General features: G+C 52.7%; 3 protein-coding genes across 4 annotated transcripts; all 3 read right to left on the bottom strand.

The window, feature by feature from the left end:
* Positions 1–151: 151 nt before the first annotated feature.
* Positions 152–8,273, bottom strand: PPA1 (inorganic pyrophosphatase 1). Its single transcript, XM_031602937.2, has 11 exons — positions 8,114–8,273; positions 7,896–7,960; positions 6,442–6,495; positions 6,142–6,261; positions 4,967–5,053; positions 4,551–4,677; positions 3,637–3,764; positions 2,512–2,597; positions 2,239–2,308; positions 1,304–1,343; positions 152–500 (listed from the first exon to the last, which is right to left on the bottom strand). Exons 1-11 carry the CDS (start codon positions 8,175–8,177, stop codon positions 469–471), a joined length of 873 nt encoding a protein of 290 aa, XP_031458797.2. The 5' UTR covers positions 8,178–8,273; the 3' UTR covers positions 152–468.
* Positions 8,274–8,933: 660 nt separating this feature from the next.
* NPFFR1 (neuropeptide FF receptor 1) lies at positions 8,934–12,879 on the bottom strand. Of its 2 annotated transcripts, XM_090144937.1 has the most exons (5): positions 12,296–12,879; positions 11,832–11,975; positions 11,117–11,407; positions 10,223–10,322; positions 8,934–9,913 (listed from the first exon to the last, which is right to left on the bottom strand). In XM_090144937.1, exons 2-5 carry the CDS (start codon positions 11,869–11,871, stop codon positions 9,139–9,141), a joined length of 1,206 nt encoding a protein of 401 aa, XP_090001063.1. In that variant the 5' UTR covers positions 11,872–11,975; positions 12,296–12,879; the 3' UTR covers positions 8,934–9,138. The 2 variants fall into 2 exon arrangements, with proteins under 2 accessions (XP_090001063.1, XP_031458796.2); XM_031602936.2 differs by lacking the exon at positions 11,832–11,975.
* A 131-nt stretch (positions 12,880–13,010) lies between these two features.
* On the bottom strand, positions 13,011–15,729 carry LRRC20 (leucine rich repeat containing 20). Its single transcript, XM_031602941.2, has 4 exons — positions 15,559–15,729; positions 15,254–15,403; positions 14,703–14,870; positions 13,011–13,278 (listed from the first exon to the last, which is right to left on the bottom strand). Exons 1-4 carry the CDS (start codon positions 15,638–15,640, stop codon positions 13,127–13,129), a joined length of 552 nt encoding a protein of 183 aa, XP_031458801.1. The 5' UTR covers positions 15,641–15,729; the 3' UTR covers positions 13,011–13,126.
* Positions 15,730–15,814: the final 85 nt, after the last annotated feature.

Raw genomic sequence — 15,814 nt, 5'->3', positions numbered from 1 at the left:
CAACCACAGCCCGCCCAGCCAGCCTCTGGAGCGCGGGTTCGAGTCCCGCGAGCGGCAGCGTGGCGAACATCAGGCTCCTCCATCAAACACCGCCGGAGCAGCGACCTCCCCGCTCCCTCAGAGCAGGGAAAGGAGCGCGGGACGCACAGAAGAGAGTTCAGTAGTTTTATTTCTAACATCCAGCACGCGTACCAGGTGAGCCTCTGAACATAAAGCCGTGCAGGTGCTGACACTTACAAAACACCACGAGACCACGCACAAGCAGCAGCTTTTGATTGACAAATTATGTCTTCTAGCCTCCGCAAGAGCCAATACATCAGGCGTCACGGCTAGACAGGCGGTTCTAATTGGTGTAAGTCACAGGCAAGGTCTCCGCCTTGTCACCAGCACTATTCTTCTGGGCTACTCCTGCACGTGGTGACTTCGCGGTGGGAAGGATGCAGCTGCTGCACCAGGCATCCTCAGCCTTCAGTTCTTCTGGTAATAGAACCACCTGTCAACTGCATGGGGCAGAACAAAGCAGGGTTAGTCCTGTACGGCCACTCCATGAACTGGGATGGTTCAGTCTGGAGGACAGCAGGTTCAAGGGGGACCTCATCGCTCACTGCTACTCCTGAAAGGAGGTGGAGATGAGGTGATCTGAAAGGGCTTTTCCAGCACAATGATTCAAGTGTGAACTGGCCCAAAGCTGGCTTGCACGGTGCTGTACACATCATCTCCAGCTCAGCTTCCCTCGCACCCATCTGACTCAGCAGGTCTAGGAGTTGTCCCACAGTTGCCATTTTCCTACGCAGCTGTGCACTGCACAACAGACCAGGTCCTGACACGCAGAAAACCTTACTACCAGCTTGCAGCTGCCACTTGCTTAGCCTTTGTCAGCAGCCGCTGAAGCACTGCGCTCATGGCCATTTTCTGCCTCTCTTTGTGAAGATGAAGTGCTTCCCTTTCTCACTTCACCTGGACTGATGACACTGATGAAACCCTGCTTGGGAGGAAGTAGTGAAAACGCTGCTGCTATCATTGCACTTCAGTCCTCTGAAGTGCTCTTCTTCCAGTATTGAGGGACTACTACAGATCAAACTTCACAGTGAAGTGGCATCCCAGGTCTCTTGCTTACATCCCAGCATCACGTACCACAGCAAGGAAGTAAGGCCCCAGTACAAGTGATGTGGCAACTGAACAGCATTACTGAGACAAGACATGTCTGACAAGGCCCATAACTATCAGTCTTGATCCTCCTCTTCCTACTGACAGTTTCCCTGAGGAAGTCCTCACCAGAATGAATGTGAGTTTGGGAACTTACCTTCAGGTGGGATTGGGTTGGCAGCTTTACATGGTGGTGCCTGAAACGAGAAGTAGAAGAGTAGGTAGCAGCTGTTAGTGCAGACTAATCTCACAAGAGATCACTTTGAGCTGTGCAAATCACTTCTAAACACAGTTCTAGACATGAGCCACATAAATTTGTCTGTGGCAGTCAGGGCTGGCCAGCTATGAAGGAACATACAAGTTCATGTTCAGCTGAGCCTGGCCATAGCACAGCCTCCTGCCACGTGCCAGCAGTGCTTTGCTTTAGGTAGATGTTTGTCCTGCTCATACTGCAGGGCCAGAAGACACAAGGCTTTCAATCCATGAGTTAAGCAGATGACCATGACAGAAATCTAAGGAGATATTCTCCTTTCCAGTAGTATTTCTATGCACTGAAGCAATATTGCTGTTCTAATCTTGCTGCCCCTCCAACCACTTTCAAGTTGCTTATATATTTCATAAGCGTAGGGAGATTCATTTGAGTCCTGACTTGGAATAATGGTACTTAAACTGGAAACATCAAGCTTCTCATTGCAAAACATTCAGGGTCCATGGTGGTGAGTATCTCAGAAAGTAGACTCTCTTATTTCAAAGGGTAATGTGTACTATGAAGCTTGTGAAAGGTCAAATACTTGAACATGCACTGAGCAGCTGACAGCCAAGCTACAGGTCAGAAATGCAGCCCCTCACACAAAGCCTGGTTTGGCTTCCTCTCCCAGATGACCAAGAGTGAAGAGTAGCCTCTAGAAAAATATCTTACTTGCTCCACGTTCATCTTATTTAACCAGAAATAGATGCTGTGTTCAGTCATCCAAAACTTTCTGAGCACACAGAGTGCTATTCACTCAAAGATGAAGGTTTATGGTACTACACAAATCACACTGTCTTGCCTCACACCGACACTGGGGATAGGACACATCCATTTGTACTCACTGCATCCACAGTAGCTTTTGCACACTCTTGACTACAGCAGAAGGGGCTGCCCGAGACTGTCAGATTTGTGCTGGAAGAGAAAGGTTGCTTGTGAGTACACAGAATTCAAGTCTATCCCACAAGGGCATCAGATGACAGAGTACCAGGCATCATCATTGTAGCTGCCTGCAGAGATAGCAAGCAGCTAACAGAAAGTGTGTTGGTAGATGGAAAAGGAAATTCCTTGTTGCTTCTGGGAAAAGAGAGAGCATAGCAACACAAGCATTAACCTACCAGCTGATCTCTCCTCCGTCAGTTTTTTTAGCTATCAAAGCTTTCCAGTGTTCATGAGTGCTTTTGATAACGTTCACTGCAAAATCCTAAAGTTGAAGATGAGAACAAACATTGCGTTAGGCATAAGCACTAAATCATTTTCTCTAACCTCCGAGTTCCCTGCAATAAATGGTCTCCCCCCATTCTGGGTGGATCATTCAACAGCTGTGTCTATCAACGGGAAGAGATGCACAGCTATTCTAGGCTTGTAACTGTTTGAAAAGGAGTCTACTTCCAAGCATAGCAAGCTTTTTTCCTTTAAAGCAGTAGTATATACTCACACATTAACTGGCCAGCTGGAGATGAAAGCACACACAATTGTCCCAGCATGAAGGCCAGCAGTAAACATCCTGGTTTGACGCAACACAAAGCCAAGTAAAACACTGCAGCAACGTGTGCAAGGGCCCTTGTTGCTACCTTCTGCCTTAATTACAGTTTTGCCCATGCTGAGGGGCAATGAGATGTCCCAGTCCACCCAACCTTACACAAGGAGTTAAGAGAGCTCTCATTCAGGAGCAGGAAGTTACTTCACTACACACAGAGAAGAAACAGAGACAAAGGGATCATGCTGCTGCGGCAGAGCCCTTTTTCTAAGGGAACCAGGGAACACCTGACAAGCTTTGCTCTTTAGGCCTGAAATGATGAAACATTTTAACTCTCAAGTTTGCCTCCCTCCTTTCCTGGCTTCCTTCCACTGCAGCCTATTGCAAGTCAAAGAATGACATCATATACCCTTTGCTCCAGTTAGGAGCAAATAAACCCCACGTTTTCTGTTGTTCTGATATGGAGACTGCCAGCCCTAAAGTGATCTTGTGTAAACATCACTTAGAAGACAGACTAATAGTATACAACATAGCAGGGCAACAACCCTGTGCTTCTTCTCCTAGTATTTCTGCAAGCATCAGCTCAGAAACAAGCAGAACGGTGGGCTGGAAAAGCAGCAGGAAGAATGAAGGTGGCTATCCTCCGGTGCTGTGGAAACCCACTCTGTCAGCAACTACTCACTCACATCTTCATGCCACCAGAACTCAGTTTTTAGGCAGCATACCTTTGTCCGTTCACAGTCACAAAGAATGCTGACCCTACCTTATCTTTAAATTCTCCATTAAAAGCAAACTGGTTTTCTGGCTTTCCATCAGGAACTTTGTATCTTCTAAACCAGTCCACCGTAGCTTCTAAGTATCCAGGCTTCATCCTTCTGACATCATTGATATCTGGCCAGAAAGAAAGGTTGGTCAGCCAGATCCTACAGCAGAAGTTACTCTGCTACTGTTCCAGTCTTTTGAGCTCTTTCAGCTGCTCCTGACATAGCCCTAGCACCACCCCAGATACTTTCCAACAAATACAACCTGGATGCCTGTGCACGGAGAAGGAACTCAGCATTTCATTCTCAGAACAAAGTCACACTGACACATTTAAACAACTTTGATGAGAGACCTGCTGGACAATGCTTCCTTCCGCTTACAGGACACCCTTTTCTTCAAGATACTGTCTGTATCAGAAATGCTAAGTCATGGCCAGGACCAGTGACTGAGCACCTGGTGGGAAGGCAGGGCCAAGCCAGGGGAGCTCAGGTGCATGCAATGCTCCTGAGTGGCTGAGAGGGGTGGAGCCAGGATCCACCCCTTCCCAGACCTCATTTAAGGGTTGGCAGTGGAGGTAAGGGCATCTCTCTGAAGATCCCTGTGTACCTGAGGCCTTCCAAAAGTAAGTAGTTTTTCTTCCTCTGTTTCTGTATCCACAGCTGTTGTGTTTGGGCTTGTTCTTATTTGCTGCAGCCTAGAATTGTGCCACTCTGCTATCATTGCTATACTTGATATCATAGCATTACCCCCTGCTATGCAAAGGTCTAAATTTGTGTAAATAGTATGATGTTTTGCTAGAGCTTAACATCCTATTCTGCTGCTATGGTCTGTATTGCATCTGTCCAAATGCTGACCCAAAAGCCTCCTACAGACACTTAAGGCAGGAAGGGAAGGATTAGACACGTTCCTCCCTACCGTTATAATTTTCTGCTTCAGGATCTTCAACGTTAATAGCAATTATCTTCCAGTCTGTTTCTCCCTCATCAATCAGTGCCAGCGTGCCTAGCACCTTCACTTTAATCACTTCTCCTCGTGAGCAGACCTACAAGGACAAAAGAGTTCTCTGAACACATTCAAGGAATGCACAATGGAATTGGTACAAGTTGTCAGAGCACAGCAAGCAGTCCCATACCACAAAGGCAGCTGTCTCTTATCAGCTCATGAGCCTAAGCTCATGGGGCTTGCACTGTAAGATCTCATCAACGATCTCTAGAGACAGCGGGAAGAAACATCATCTTCTTAAGATACAGGTGGCGAGAAATGAATAATGACTCTGAACAACTGATGTCAGGGACACTAATTACAAACAGTTACCCTCCGGAATGTATTACCTTGCTTCCAATTTCGCATACGTCAATTGGATCATTGTCTCCACAGCAGCCAGTGTTTTCATCCTTATGGCCTGGGTCTTCCCAAGTCTACAGGAAAGAAAAAAAAAAAAAGCAAATATCTCCATATCTTGAATAGGGACTCAAGAAGCGAAAGGCAGGTGGTTTATTTCATGCATGCAATTGCCTTGAAGATACAGATGATGGTCCACCTCACACTCACTTTTACATCTAGCAATTGCATTACTGTTTTATGATTGCCTGTAAACGCAGTTTCAATCCAAGTTCTTATCCTGCCAAGGGTAAACTGGTCTTTCCTGCTGACAAACCCTTTAACAACTTTCAGACTTCCTCTTAAATTAAACAGCCACATAAAGGTGAAGTTCACATCTATAAAGAATGCTCACCAATTTGGCTTCCTGCCTGTTCCTCTCCCTATTCATTTCTTAACAGAAGTTTCCTGAACCCCAGATAACAGAGGTGGAAGACAGACGGGTGTATTGCTTCCTTTCAGTTAAGCAGTTGAAGGCAGCAGAGCAGAAGTAGGAACGTGAATCCCATACCCTTTGCTACCTGGTGTCCTTCTGCATCTCAGCAGGAGCAGTGAGTGTTTGAAGTCACACAGGGCTCCAGGAGGTACTGGAGCTGAGCCTCTGAAAACAACAGCTGCTTAAAGCATGTTTCTGCTCAGGAGCAAAAGGACGCAATTCACTGGTTGCTAACTCACAGCACACAGGGTCTTTGAGATAATCCAGCCTGGGGGCTGCACACCAAGGCCCTGTACTGCAGCTTAAAGCTTCAGGTCCTACTGCTCCACCAGGCAGGAATGAAGCACGCAGAACTGCCAGACACCCACTGTGAGCCTTCAGCTCTCTTGTGCAGCAACCACATCCTGAGTCCAAAGACGAACACCGACTTCTGTGGCCAAACTCAAGGTGAGGAGTGATACAGCAGCTGCTTGTTATCACAGCAGCTTCTTTACAATGCCTACATGCCTGCCTCCGGAGACTTCTACCTGCAAACATCACTGCTCTCCTGACAGGTTCTCCTCATTAGCAGGATTATATGTACAGTTGCAGATGCAATGTTCCACTTCAGACTCTACTCTCTCATGAAATGGTGTCAGTCACACATAGGCACACCTCTTCCCCACCTGAAGAGTGAGACACATCCAGTACCTGTGGGATAGCACCGTAATTCCAGATATAGCCCTTGTGGGGAAACACATTAGCTACGTAGCGCAGTTTTCCCTTCTTCACATCTTGCTTAATTGGGTTTAAGGGATCCTTTGTTGCAATCTGAAAGAGAAGTTACATAAATCTCTGTGTCTGGCTCTCTAGGAAACCAGTGGCTTTTTCCACGAAGCTGGCTCTAACCCACAGGCTGCGGAGCCTGGAGCCCACAGGGAGAGCAGGCAAAGCCTGGGGTTAGCAGCCTGCTCAGCTCAACACTTCAGCCCGGAACCGCAATACAGTTACCTCCATCTTAGCATTTGTCCATCGAGGTACTTCCACGACCATGTTGAACACATTCTGAAGAAAGCAAAACATCAGTGAACAGGTGAAACCTCAGTACCACACTTCAAAGTAGGGCGCATGTAAGTAAGTGTGAAAAACAGAACTTTATGTTTTCCCTAGTGCCAATCTTGATACTCCTGATAGATGTCCTGCAGTCATCACCATTGCATCATCACTCAAATGTTAATCTCATGAAGATAACCTAGATGCAGGTGTTCTGAGGTGGCAGCAGATGAAAGGTCTGTGTTGCCTTTCTACAGAACAGGAAACTTAAGTGGATCAGTGACAGCTGCACGGGTGCAATGTTCAGGCTTACATCACTTCCCAGGTGTTTGAGCCCCTCCTCTCACAGAAGGGGACCTTCTGGGTCAAGAGGTGCAGGGATAGGGTTGTTGGTGGAAACAGAGCCACGCTGTGCAGCATCTCACTTATGGGTGAGTCCTGTCTCTAGCTGTGCTGAGGGGACTCAGTCCCTTTTTCCTCAGAAAAAAAACAAAACAAAACAGCTGTTTCACACTTGAACTTTAACATTTGCTATCAGAAGAGATTACGGCTTTTAACAAACAGTCAAACCTTACCCCTTAGTATCTGCAAGGCTTCTAATTCCCAGGTTAAGCAGCATTAGCATTGCAAAGGTAATACCAGCCAGGCAATATCACACCATAATTAGATTGCTATTGTGTAATGAGTGCTGTTATGTCATTGACTTTGCTCGCACCCCTTCCTAACAAGTTCATTGCATATCCTTAATTGCAGGGGGTCACTTCCCACGTGTAATTAAAATGTAAGTGGATAGCTATTAGTTTTGTTTATACATAGCTGCAGAGAATGAAGAATTGGCTGTGCAGGTAGAGGATGCTTGGGGCTCTGCACACCTCTCCCCCAGCTCTGCTGCCTCAAGCTACAGACCTGGCTCGGGTGAGACACCCAGCAGGCAGCTGAAGGTCAGTCCCTCAGACAGGACACACGGATGAGGTCAGCACCTCTCAGCCCACGGCTGGAAAAGCTCCCTGCAGTAATCCTCTCTAGCTTACCAGTCTGCAGAGAAAGATCAGGGTGCTCAGACACAGTGAGACAGCCTGCTGCTGCTAATAAACCTGCCAAGTGAGAAACAGCCCTTGCAGCCTTCCAGCCCACAGGCAGCACTGCACCCCTGTAACCACCCTGCTCTGCTCCAATAGCACCTGCAGAGCACAGCATCACCCGAATTTTCCTGCTTTGAGGACCTTTTGAGCACGGTATCTGCTTCTGAAGACCAGCACGTCGCTGTCCTCCATGGCAGTCCGCCTCTTCTCAGCAGCCAAACGCAACGTCGAGGCGGCTCCAACCGCTTTCTGAAGGATGCCCTCAGCTCTGCAGCCTCTCTGCCTTCCCCATCACCACCCCCTACCTCCAAACCCCGGCGGTCTCCTCACCTTGCCGGCGTCCGCGTACAGCGGGATGTCGTGGAAGGGGGAGATGTACCGCCCGGCCGCGTCCTCTGCAAGGCAAAGCGCGGCGCTCAGCGGGGCAGCCCCTGGGGCCTGGGGTCCGCCCAAGGTGAGCGCCCCGAAGGGGGGTGGGGGGAACGACGGTTAGAAGAGGATGAGAGAAGGGATGTGAGGAGCCGGGGTCTGGTGCCAGCCACACTCACTGAAAAACAGGCGGTACTCCAGGCTGTGCGGCGCGGCACGCTCCTCCACGCTGTACCCCGCCATTGCGACACGCTCCCCGCCGCCCGCTCGGCTCACTGCGCAGGCGCCGCAGCCCGCGCTCCCCTACGGCCATAGCCACGCCCCCGGATTAGCCACGCCCCCACACTCATAGCCTCGCCCGCCTTTGTCTAGACACGCCCATCAGCACCAACCCCGCCCCATTCGGCCAATTACCCCGCCCCTTCTCATCTAGCCCCGCCCCCTAGTCGCCAGAGCCCCGCCCCCGAGCTCACCGCGCAGGCGCGAAGAGCCGTCCTGCTGCCCTGCCGCTGTGCGGTGGCATGACGTGGCGCAGGGTGACGTGTGCGTGCAGAGTGGCGTGGGTGGTATGGATGGGGTGGTGTGATCCACCATGGCACGGCACTGCCTGGCCACAACAGTATGGGGTGTCATGATTCAGCATGGCACAGCACTGCGTGGCCATGGCAGCGTGAGGTGGCATGGTCTGCCAGTGCCACAACTACACGCTACTGTCCAGCATGGCCTCAGTGACGTAGTGTGGTCTGGCACATTGTGGCCACAAGTGCATGGTCCACCAAGGCCACAAGAGCGTTGTACAATCCAGTAGGGCCATAGCAGCAGGGCATGATATGACCTAGTTTGGTATGGCAGCACAGGGCCAAAACAACACGATGTAGTTCCTCTGGGCATGGCCCAGGATAGTATGGAACAGCCCATGCGTGGATCTTCTCTCCCACTGCCGTGCACCCCATAACGGTTGGCATGAGCTGGATAAACAGGGGACTTGGAGACATGACATCATTGGGTCGTGCCTTTATTTCAATAACTGTGTAAATCCCTATTCCCTTCCACTCCCCAACAAGCCCTTGGGTTGGACACACACTAATCAACACATCAAGACCCCAAAACCATAACAAAATGGGTTTCCTCCCTACCATAGTGCCATGCATGAGGGTCCCCACACAAACCCACATCTATCAGCCAAGCTGGTGGCCACAGCTGCTCAGCCATTCCACGCAGGGATGCCAGCCCGCCGGGATGCCAGCGGCCTCGATTCTGAGTGTGGGGGAGAGTCGCTGGCCTGGGGCTGGGTGAAGACACGGTTGCGGGCACCATAGGGCCCACGGTGCCGCCGGCGTGGTGGCAAGCAGAAAGGTGCCCTAAAGGCCTCCTGGAAGCCCCGTCGGAAGTTCTCGTTGAAGTATCCGTAGATGATGGGGTTGGCGCTGCTGTTGAAGAAGGCCAGCCAGTGGGCAAAGGGAAAGACGTAGCCAGTGACCAGGTGCAGCTGGCGTTCACTGAGGTGCCCGTAGTCTGTGAGCAGCATCAGTGTCCAGAGGGGCAGCCAGGAAAGAGTGAAGAAGAGGGCCATGATGATGAGCATGTTGATAACCTTCGCCTTCTTACGGGACACCTTCCTCCCCTCGGGCTCCTCGGGCCGGGTGCTGCGGGCGGGTGCCGCTGACTTGAAGAGCTTAAAGGCAATGCGAGCATACATGACGACAATGAGGGCGAGGGGTGCCACGTAGATGTGGGAGAAGAGGACGGTAGTGTAGATCCTCCTCATCTCTGTCTCGGGCCAGGCCTCCCAGCAGGAGTACAGGGGGTAGGAGTTGTTGTAGGTGTCCACCATGAAGTGGTGCTCCTCCCTGGTGACAGTTAGGGTGATGGCGGAGGGGCACATGATGAGCAGGGCCAGCACCCAGATGATGGCGATGGTCACCAGGGCTTTCCTCAGTGTCAGCTTCTGCCGGAAGGGGTGGACGATGCAGCGAAACCTGTGGGGTTGGTGGGACCTCCTTATCACACCTCAAGGAGGCAGCCAGGTGCATTAGCATAGCTTTGACCTGGAGGCTCTCTGAGTTTCCAGTTCACCATCACCACATCTTTGTGGGCAAACTGGGAGGTGAAGAGAGAGGGGATGTGGTGCTGCATGGTGTCCAAGCTTGGGAAGAGGGCCATGCCCACGATGGAATACCCCAAAGGAAGGAAGGTAGCCCCGTGGTGGGACTGGAGTGTCACATGCACTAGGAGTTGCCCTAACACCGTGCAGGATGAGGTGTCAGGATTCCCCCATCCCAACGTACCTCTCCACCGCGATGGCCACCAGCGTGAAAACAGAGGCGGAGACAGACATGCCCTGTACCAGGCCACTCATTTTGCACATGGCATTATCAAAGGGCCACCCTGCAAACACAGAGGGAGTGTTGGGAATAGTGGGCTGGCCCCTGTCCCCGTGTCTCCCCCAAAATCACCCCTGAGGTTGAACACGTTTGGCTTATCAACATCCATCAGCAATTCCCTCTAGATGTCCCCATCCACCATGTCATGGTAAATCCTAAGAGGTCCTAAGAGGGGGAGCTGTATTTTTTTTCTTCTTATTCATACAGACATGGACTTCAGCAGTACAAAAAAAAAAAAAAAAAAAAAAAGATGTGTATTACACTTTCCAGAAGGTTATAGAGCAAGGTTTCTGTTGGACTCCAGCTGTTATCAGAGAGACTGACCTTTGGGTCCTTGATCTGCTGGGCTTTAATTTGTTTTCCCCGCTAAGGTATCTGCAGGTGTGGCACAGCACTGGGACGCAGATGATATCATGGAGCCAAAATACCACCCAAACCCTTTTTACCTTTGAAACACGGTGTAGTGGAAAAAGACCCTGTGGCCCCTTGGAAACAGGAGGATGTGACACCCTGCCTTGCCTGGGCATGGGGCCACAATTAATAAATTGCATGTGGCAATCAATACATAAATACTCTGTCCTGGCTGTGGCTTGTTCCACTCAATATAATGGAAAGCAGCGTTATGGCTTTGAACCTCCATCAGATATGGCTGAATGCCCACCTACCAACCTCCTTGAACTCAGCACAAAAAATGGGAGAGAGTTTTGGAAGCGGCCTCTTAGGGAGAGCAAGGAGAATGTGGATGGTGTCTCTCAACACTTCCCTTCCCCATCACGTCTCGCCCCGTGCCCTGCTCACCTGTGATGAGGTTGTCCACCAGGGTTGTAGGCATGCAGAAGATGCCCACCAGCAGGTCGCTGATGGCAAGGTTGAGGATAAACATGTTGGTGACCGTCCGCATCTGGCGGTTCTTCACCACTATGAAGCACACCAGGATGTTGCCAATCATGCACATGAGGAAGATGAAGGTGTAGGCTAGGATGAACATCACAGCCACAGGCGAGGAGTGCTGGTAGTATGCCAAGAAGGTATAATTTTCCTTCAGGAGGTGGCTCTCGCTGGTGTTAGCCCAGCTACCATTGGAGGGGTCTAAGGAAGGGAAAGCAGAAAAATGAAGATGGAAGGGTATGAAGCAACGGTTCCCTTATTTTCCCAATGCCCTCAGAGGTGGGGAGTCCCAGCCACGTCTCTGCTTCCAGCACATGGGGCTGGGTTAGCTCAGCAGGTGGGTTGGCTTGGCGGTGTGGATGTTCCTCAAAGCTCAGAATTAATTTTTGATGAAAGGTTAAAGAAGGCCAGCAGGCATCTTGTTCTTATGGGGTTTTCCTAGGGATCATGCAAGGAAAGCAGGGCATGGTCCATCTCCCACTGCACTACAGTGCTAGACCATGCAGGAGATGCATCTGTGTGGACTCCCACGCAGTTGGTACAGGAGCATGCAGAGTGTCCAGGTAGGAGGACCCCCTGTACTCTTCCACATGCAGCCTTAATTATACATAATTATTATAATTACCTGCGGCCAGGAGAGCTCCTGCTGGATGGGGGAACGTCATTTTGCCACTGCAGACCTACTGGGGGGGCAGATCCATGCACCGGTCCCCGGCAGGGATGTGGGAGGCTGCTGAGCAGGGGCAGAGTCACCCTGCACGCTCATTGGCTGCAGTTTTCAGGCAGGAAAAGGGAAATGTTGGACTGGGCAGCAGCAGAGCCCGCAGCAGCATTGCCTGATACCTATATTAAGCCCAAAACTTTGCCTGACTTTATCACCCTGGGCTGCAATCCCTTGCAGCATTGCCGGGTGAGAAATAAGAGGATGCTCCGGGAGGGAACTGGAAGGAGAGGTGAGAATAAAAGGCTCTGCGCTGGATGGGGATGCGTCCTCCTCGCACTCCTCGGCGGTGGGGACATCCCCGGGTCGATGGGGAAGGAAAAACCCGCAATGAAAGGAGGAAAAGGGATCCCTGCTTTGTGACTCACCCCCGCTTGGCTCTGGGTGCCGCAGCGCCTGCATCGGGAGGTGGGGAAGGAGGTTTCCTCCAACTGGGGGTCCCCGCCGCTGAGCATTGCTCCTGTGCCGCCGTCACCGCTGCTTGCGGATGCGGCAGCAGCTCGAGGGAAAGGGGAGGGGGGGGAGAAGCATCCTCCCATCGCCATGGATACCGGGGTACCCACAAGCGGCTCAGCGAGGCTGGAGCCGGAGCAGTTCTGCTCGCCCCCAGCGCTGCAGATGTGGTCACCTGGCTGCTCGGGTCCCCTTGCCCCCAACTATGTCGCACCTGGGTCTGTAGGGCAAGGCAAGTCCAGAAGCCGCATGCTGCCCTGCATGGTGGTGGCCATCCCACGACCCCTTGCGGGAACCCCCCAGCATGCTTCCTCCCGGCGGAGGATGCAGGGAAAGCTTTCCCTGCTACATTCCAGTGCCTGGGAGCTAAGGGTCCTCCTAATGCCCTGCAGCACCGTGCTGTGACCCCCCTGCATCCTGTTCACAGCCGCCCAGCGCCCCCTGCAGCTCCCCCAGCATCCTCTCCGCGACATCCCCACCGCCCCTTGACACCCTCCTTGCAGCCATGGGGAGACCTTGGGGCACCACTCTGAACATGTGCACACACGTGTGCCCATCACGGGGACTCTGTGGGGACTCGGGCTCCTTCCAGCCCATTGCTGGCAACCAATAATCCATCAATGCAGCGAACACAATGCACATCACACATTTAATCAGGCATTGGGCACATCGTGCCAGCAGCTGGAAGCCCTGGGGAGCTCATGGGCCAGGGGGCACTCCTCCAGGCGCCGGGCAGCAGGGTCATGTCAGGCCGTGGGGACATTGCCCTCAGGTGACAGCAGCAGTTCAAAGGGGACCAGGGGCTGGACGAGCAGGCGTACAGCAGGGCACACAGGGTTGGCACGCAGGTTGAGGCTCCGCAGTGAGGACATGGTGGCCAGTGCCTCTGTTGGCACCTCTGCAAGGGGGGAACAAAGGGAACAGGATTTGTGAAGGGGAGGGTGTTTTTATTTAAACAACAACAACAACAACAAAAACAGAACAGGTTAAATGCAGCTGCAAAGCCTGGTGCTGCTCATGGCAATATGCATGGGCAGCAAGGAGCAGCAGAGCAGCAGCAGTGCCCATGCTTGCAGCTGCCTGCACCCTGCTGCCAGCTGCTTCCCCTCCTTGTCCTGCTTTCCCAAGCAGAATGGGTGGAAAGGAGAAAACAGGCATTAAAACACAGCAAGAAAGAAAGCAAGAAGCTTCTTTCACAATTAAAGCCAGCAGTAATTTTCCTTTGATCAGAATATAATAATAACAGTGAAAAAATCCAGCTCGCTGGGATGAAAGGCTGCTGGGGAACCAGCAGGCATCGGAGGAAACCAATGATGGTCCAACCGGGGAGTGTGCAACTGCATGGTGGCATCACTCTTAAGCACGAAAAATAATACTGTGGTATCACTGCAAAGAGCAGGGAAAGAGTTAAGAGCCCTGACGTTAATATATGCATCACTACTCTGCAGGTTAAGAGCTCCTTGAAATGAAAGGGGAGCTGGCAGTACTGAAGGGCTCCTTCCGGAGCCTAGGGCTGCAGGCAGGCACTAATCGATGTACTCATCCTCCCGTTTCCCTAGAGAACATCACCCCCTGCCTCGAGCTGTGGCTCAGCGCCTCCCAGAAGACTCAGACCCCCTCCAGCAGATATCTTGAACCTGGTTTGGCCCTGAGAGCAGCTTTGTCTCCAGTGCAGCAGAAGGGAATGGGCAGAACCAGGAACCACGTGTGGTTGGCATGGCAGCACCAAAACCTGGTGTGCAAAGCCACCACCAATCAACCTCCATCCACCTTCTGTAGACTGTCATGCTTCTATCCAGAGCAGGATCCTCAGTTTGTTATGGAACCAAGTGGTGCAACCTGGGTCCTGAGTCATAAAAGGTGGACAAACCCTCGTCTCCACAGCACTAAGACATGGTATGCTGGCTGGAAGCGTGCAGGCTGCTAGATAACAGCATGAGGATGAACTTTCAGGTGCTTCAGCATCATCTCCGAAGACATAGAGATGATGCTGGTCTTCTACCAGCCACAGCAGCAGGCAGAGGGCTCAAAGCCTGCATGGCCATCAAGGAAAATGAAGATGTGTGCTGGCTAAGCTCATGCTAATGTGTTCTCCTTAACTCTCCTCTGCTGTTGAGCACAGTGAAGAAGAGGCAAATGTAAATAAAAGCTCATAAATCATACAAAAAGCTCAGCCTTGGGAGGCTCTACAGTAACCCAGTAGACTCTATGATGGTCCCAGACCATAGAGCCACGAGCCATTAAGTGGAGGAGCCCGGAGGGGTGGTGAGAAGGGATACGGTCACATCCACTACTTTTCCTCCCCAGCCCCCTCCCTCTCACCTGCGATCTCGTTCCCTTCCAGGTTGATGCTCTCCAGTGCAGGGGCAGCCGCCAGGGGCTCGGGGAAGTGCCGGAACTTGTTGCGGGCGAGGTTGATGGTGCGCAGGTGCAGCAGGGAGCCCAGCTCCTGGGGCAGGCGGTGCAGGAGGTTGCCCTCCAGGTTGAGCTCTGGAAGGGGAACAAAGCTGATCCTCCATTCTATGCAGCAAAGCTCCCAGCGGGGGACTCCTCCAGCAGCCAGGGCTGCTGTGCGGAGCTGTATGTAACAAGGATGTGCTCTAGGCTGGTGTTGTGCTGACAGGCTGTCTCTTCGCTACACAAAAGACACCGAGATGCTGGGGAGTGTCACAGAATCACAGAATGGGTTGGTTTGGAAGGGACCTGAAAGATCACTGCACTCCAACTCCCCTGTCGTGGGCCGGCTGCCCCCCACCAAGTGTGTTCCAGAGCCGTGGGACGTGGCACTGAGGGATGTGGGCGGTGGGCTGGGTGAGCCGAGAGGGCTTTCCCAACCTCAGCGGTCCTGTGACGGCAGGCCGGCCCGCGCTTACCTCGCAGCTGGCTGAAGGTGATGGCGAAGCGCGCGCCGAGAGCCTTCAGCTCGTTGTTAGCCAGCGAGATGCGGTGGATGCCCTGCGTGACGCTGCGCACCGCCTTGTAGATGCCGGCGGGGAAAGCCACCAGCTTACAGTCGGCCAGGTCTGCGGGGACAGCCGGGTGAGCGGCGGGGGCAGCTGCACAGCGCCCGGCCCCGGGCTGCCAAACACGCGGCCCTCCTGCACGGCGGGGCCCCGCCGCACCCCGGCGTGGTGCGGGGACGGAGCGGCGCGGCACCCCGCCGGGGCTGCGGCCTTACCCAGCGTGTCGCCTTGGCTCTCCACCGTCTCGTTCACCCTCCTGGCCACGCGGGCCACCGCCTCGCCCATCCTTCTCTGCATGGGGGCGGCCGGGGGGGGACACTGCGGGCGAGGCGGAGGCGGCGTTCCCCGCTGCTAAAAATAAAGCGCTGGGACATGTGCTCTGCCGGGGCGGGCGGGGGGGTTGCGATCCGCGGGATCCGCGAGGCTCCGCGGGAGCGGGGCTTCGCGTGGGGCGGCGGGGAGGGCGAGGGC

The sequence above is a fragment of the Phasianus colchicus genome, chromosome 8 (genome assembly GCF_987193195.1).
Source record: "Phasianus colchicus chromosome 8, bPhaCol1.hap1.1, whole genome shotgun sequence".
NCBI classification, from domain to species: Eukaryota; Metazoa; Chordata; class Aves; order Galliformes; family Phasianidae; genus Phasianus; species Phasianus colchicus.
The sequence above is the reverse complement of the archived record's forward strand: the minus strand, read 5'-3'. Positions and strand labels throughout refer to the sequence as shown.

Coding starts and splice junctions, on each gene's coding strand:
- PPA1 (XM_031602937.2), bottom strand. CDS start 8,177: ATGGCGGGGTACAGCGTGGAGGAGCGTGCCGCGCCGCACAGCCTGGAG. Junction 2,309..2,511: donor GACGGAGGAGAGATCAGCTG/GTAGGTTAATGC, acceptor TTTCTCTTCCAG/CACAAATCTGACAGTCTCGG. Junction 501..1,303: donor CAACCCAATCCCACCTGAAG/GTAAGTTCCCAA, acceptor TGCCCCATGCAG/TTGACAGGTGGTTCTATTAC.
- NPFFR1 (XM_090144937.1), bottom strand. CDS start 11,871: ATGACGTTCCCCCATCCAGCAGGAGCTCTCCTGGCCGCAG. Junction 11,408..11,831: donor AGGAGCTCTCCTGGCCGCAG/GTAATTATAATA, acceptor TCCCTTCCTTAG/ACCCCTCCAATGGTAGCTGG. Junction 10,323..11,116: donor GGTGGACAACCTCATCACAG/GTGAGCAGGGCA, acceptor CTGTGTTTGCAG/GGTGGCCCTTTGATAATGCC.
- LRRC20 (XM_031602941.2), bottom strand. CDS start 15,640: ATGCAGAGAAGGATGGGCGAGGCGGTGGCCCGCGTGGCCAGGAGGGTG. Junction 14,871..15,253: donor CACCTTCAGCCAGCTGCGAG/GTAAGCGCGGGC, acceptor TTCCCCTTCCAG/AGCTCAACCTGGAGGGCAAC. Junction 13,279..14,702: donor GGAAGGGAACGAGATCGCAG/GTGAGAGGGAGG, acceptor CCCCCCTTGCAG/AGGTGCCAACAGAGGCACTG.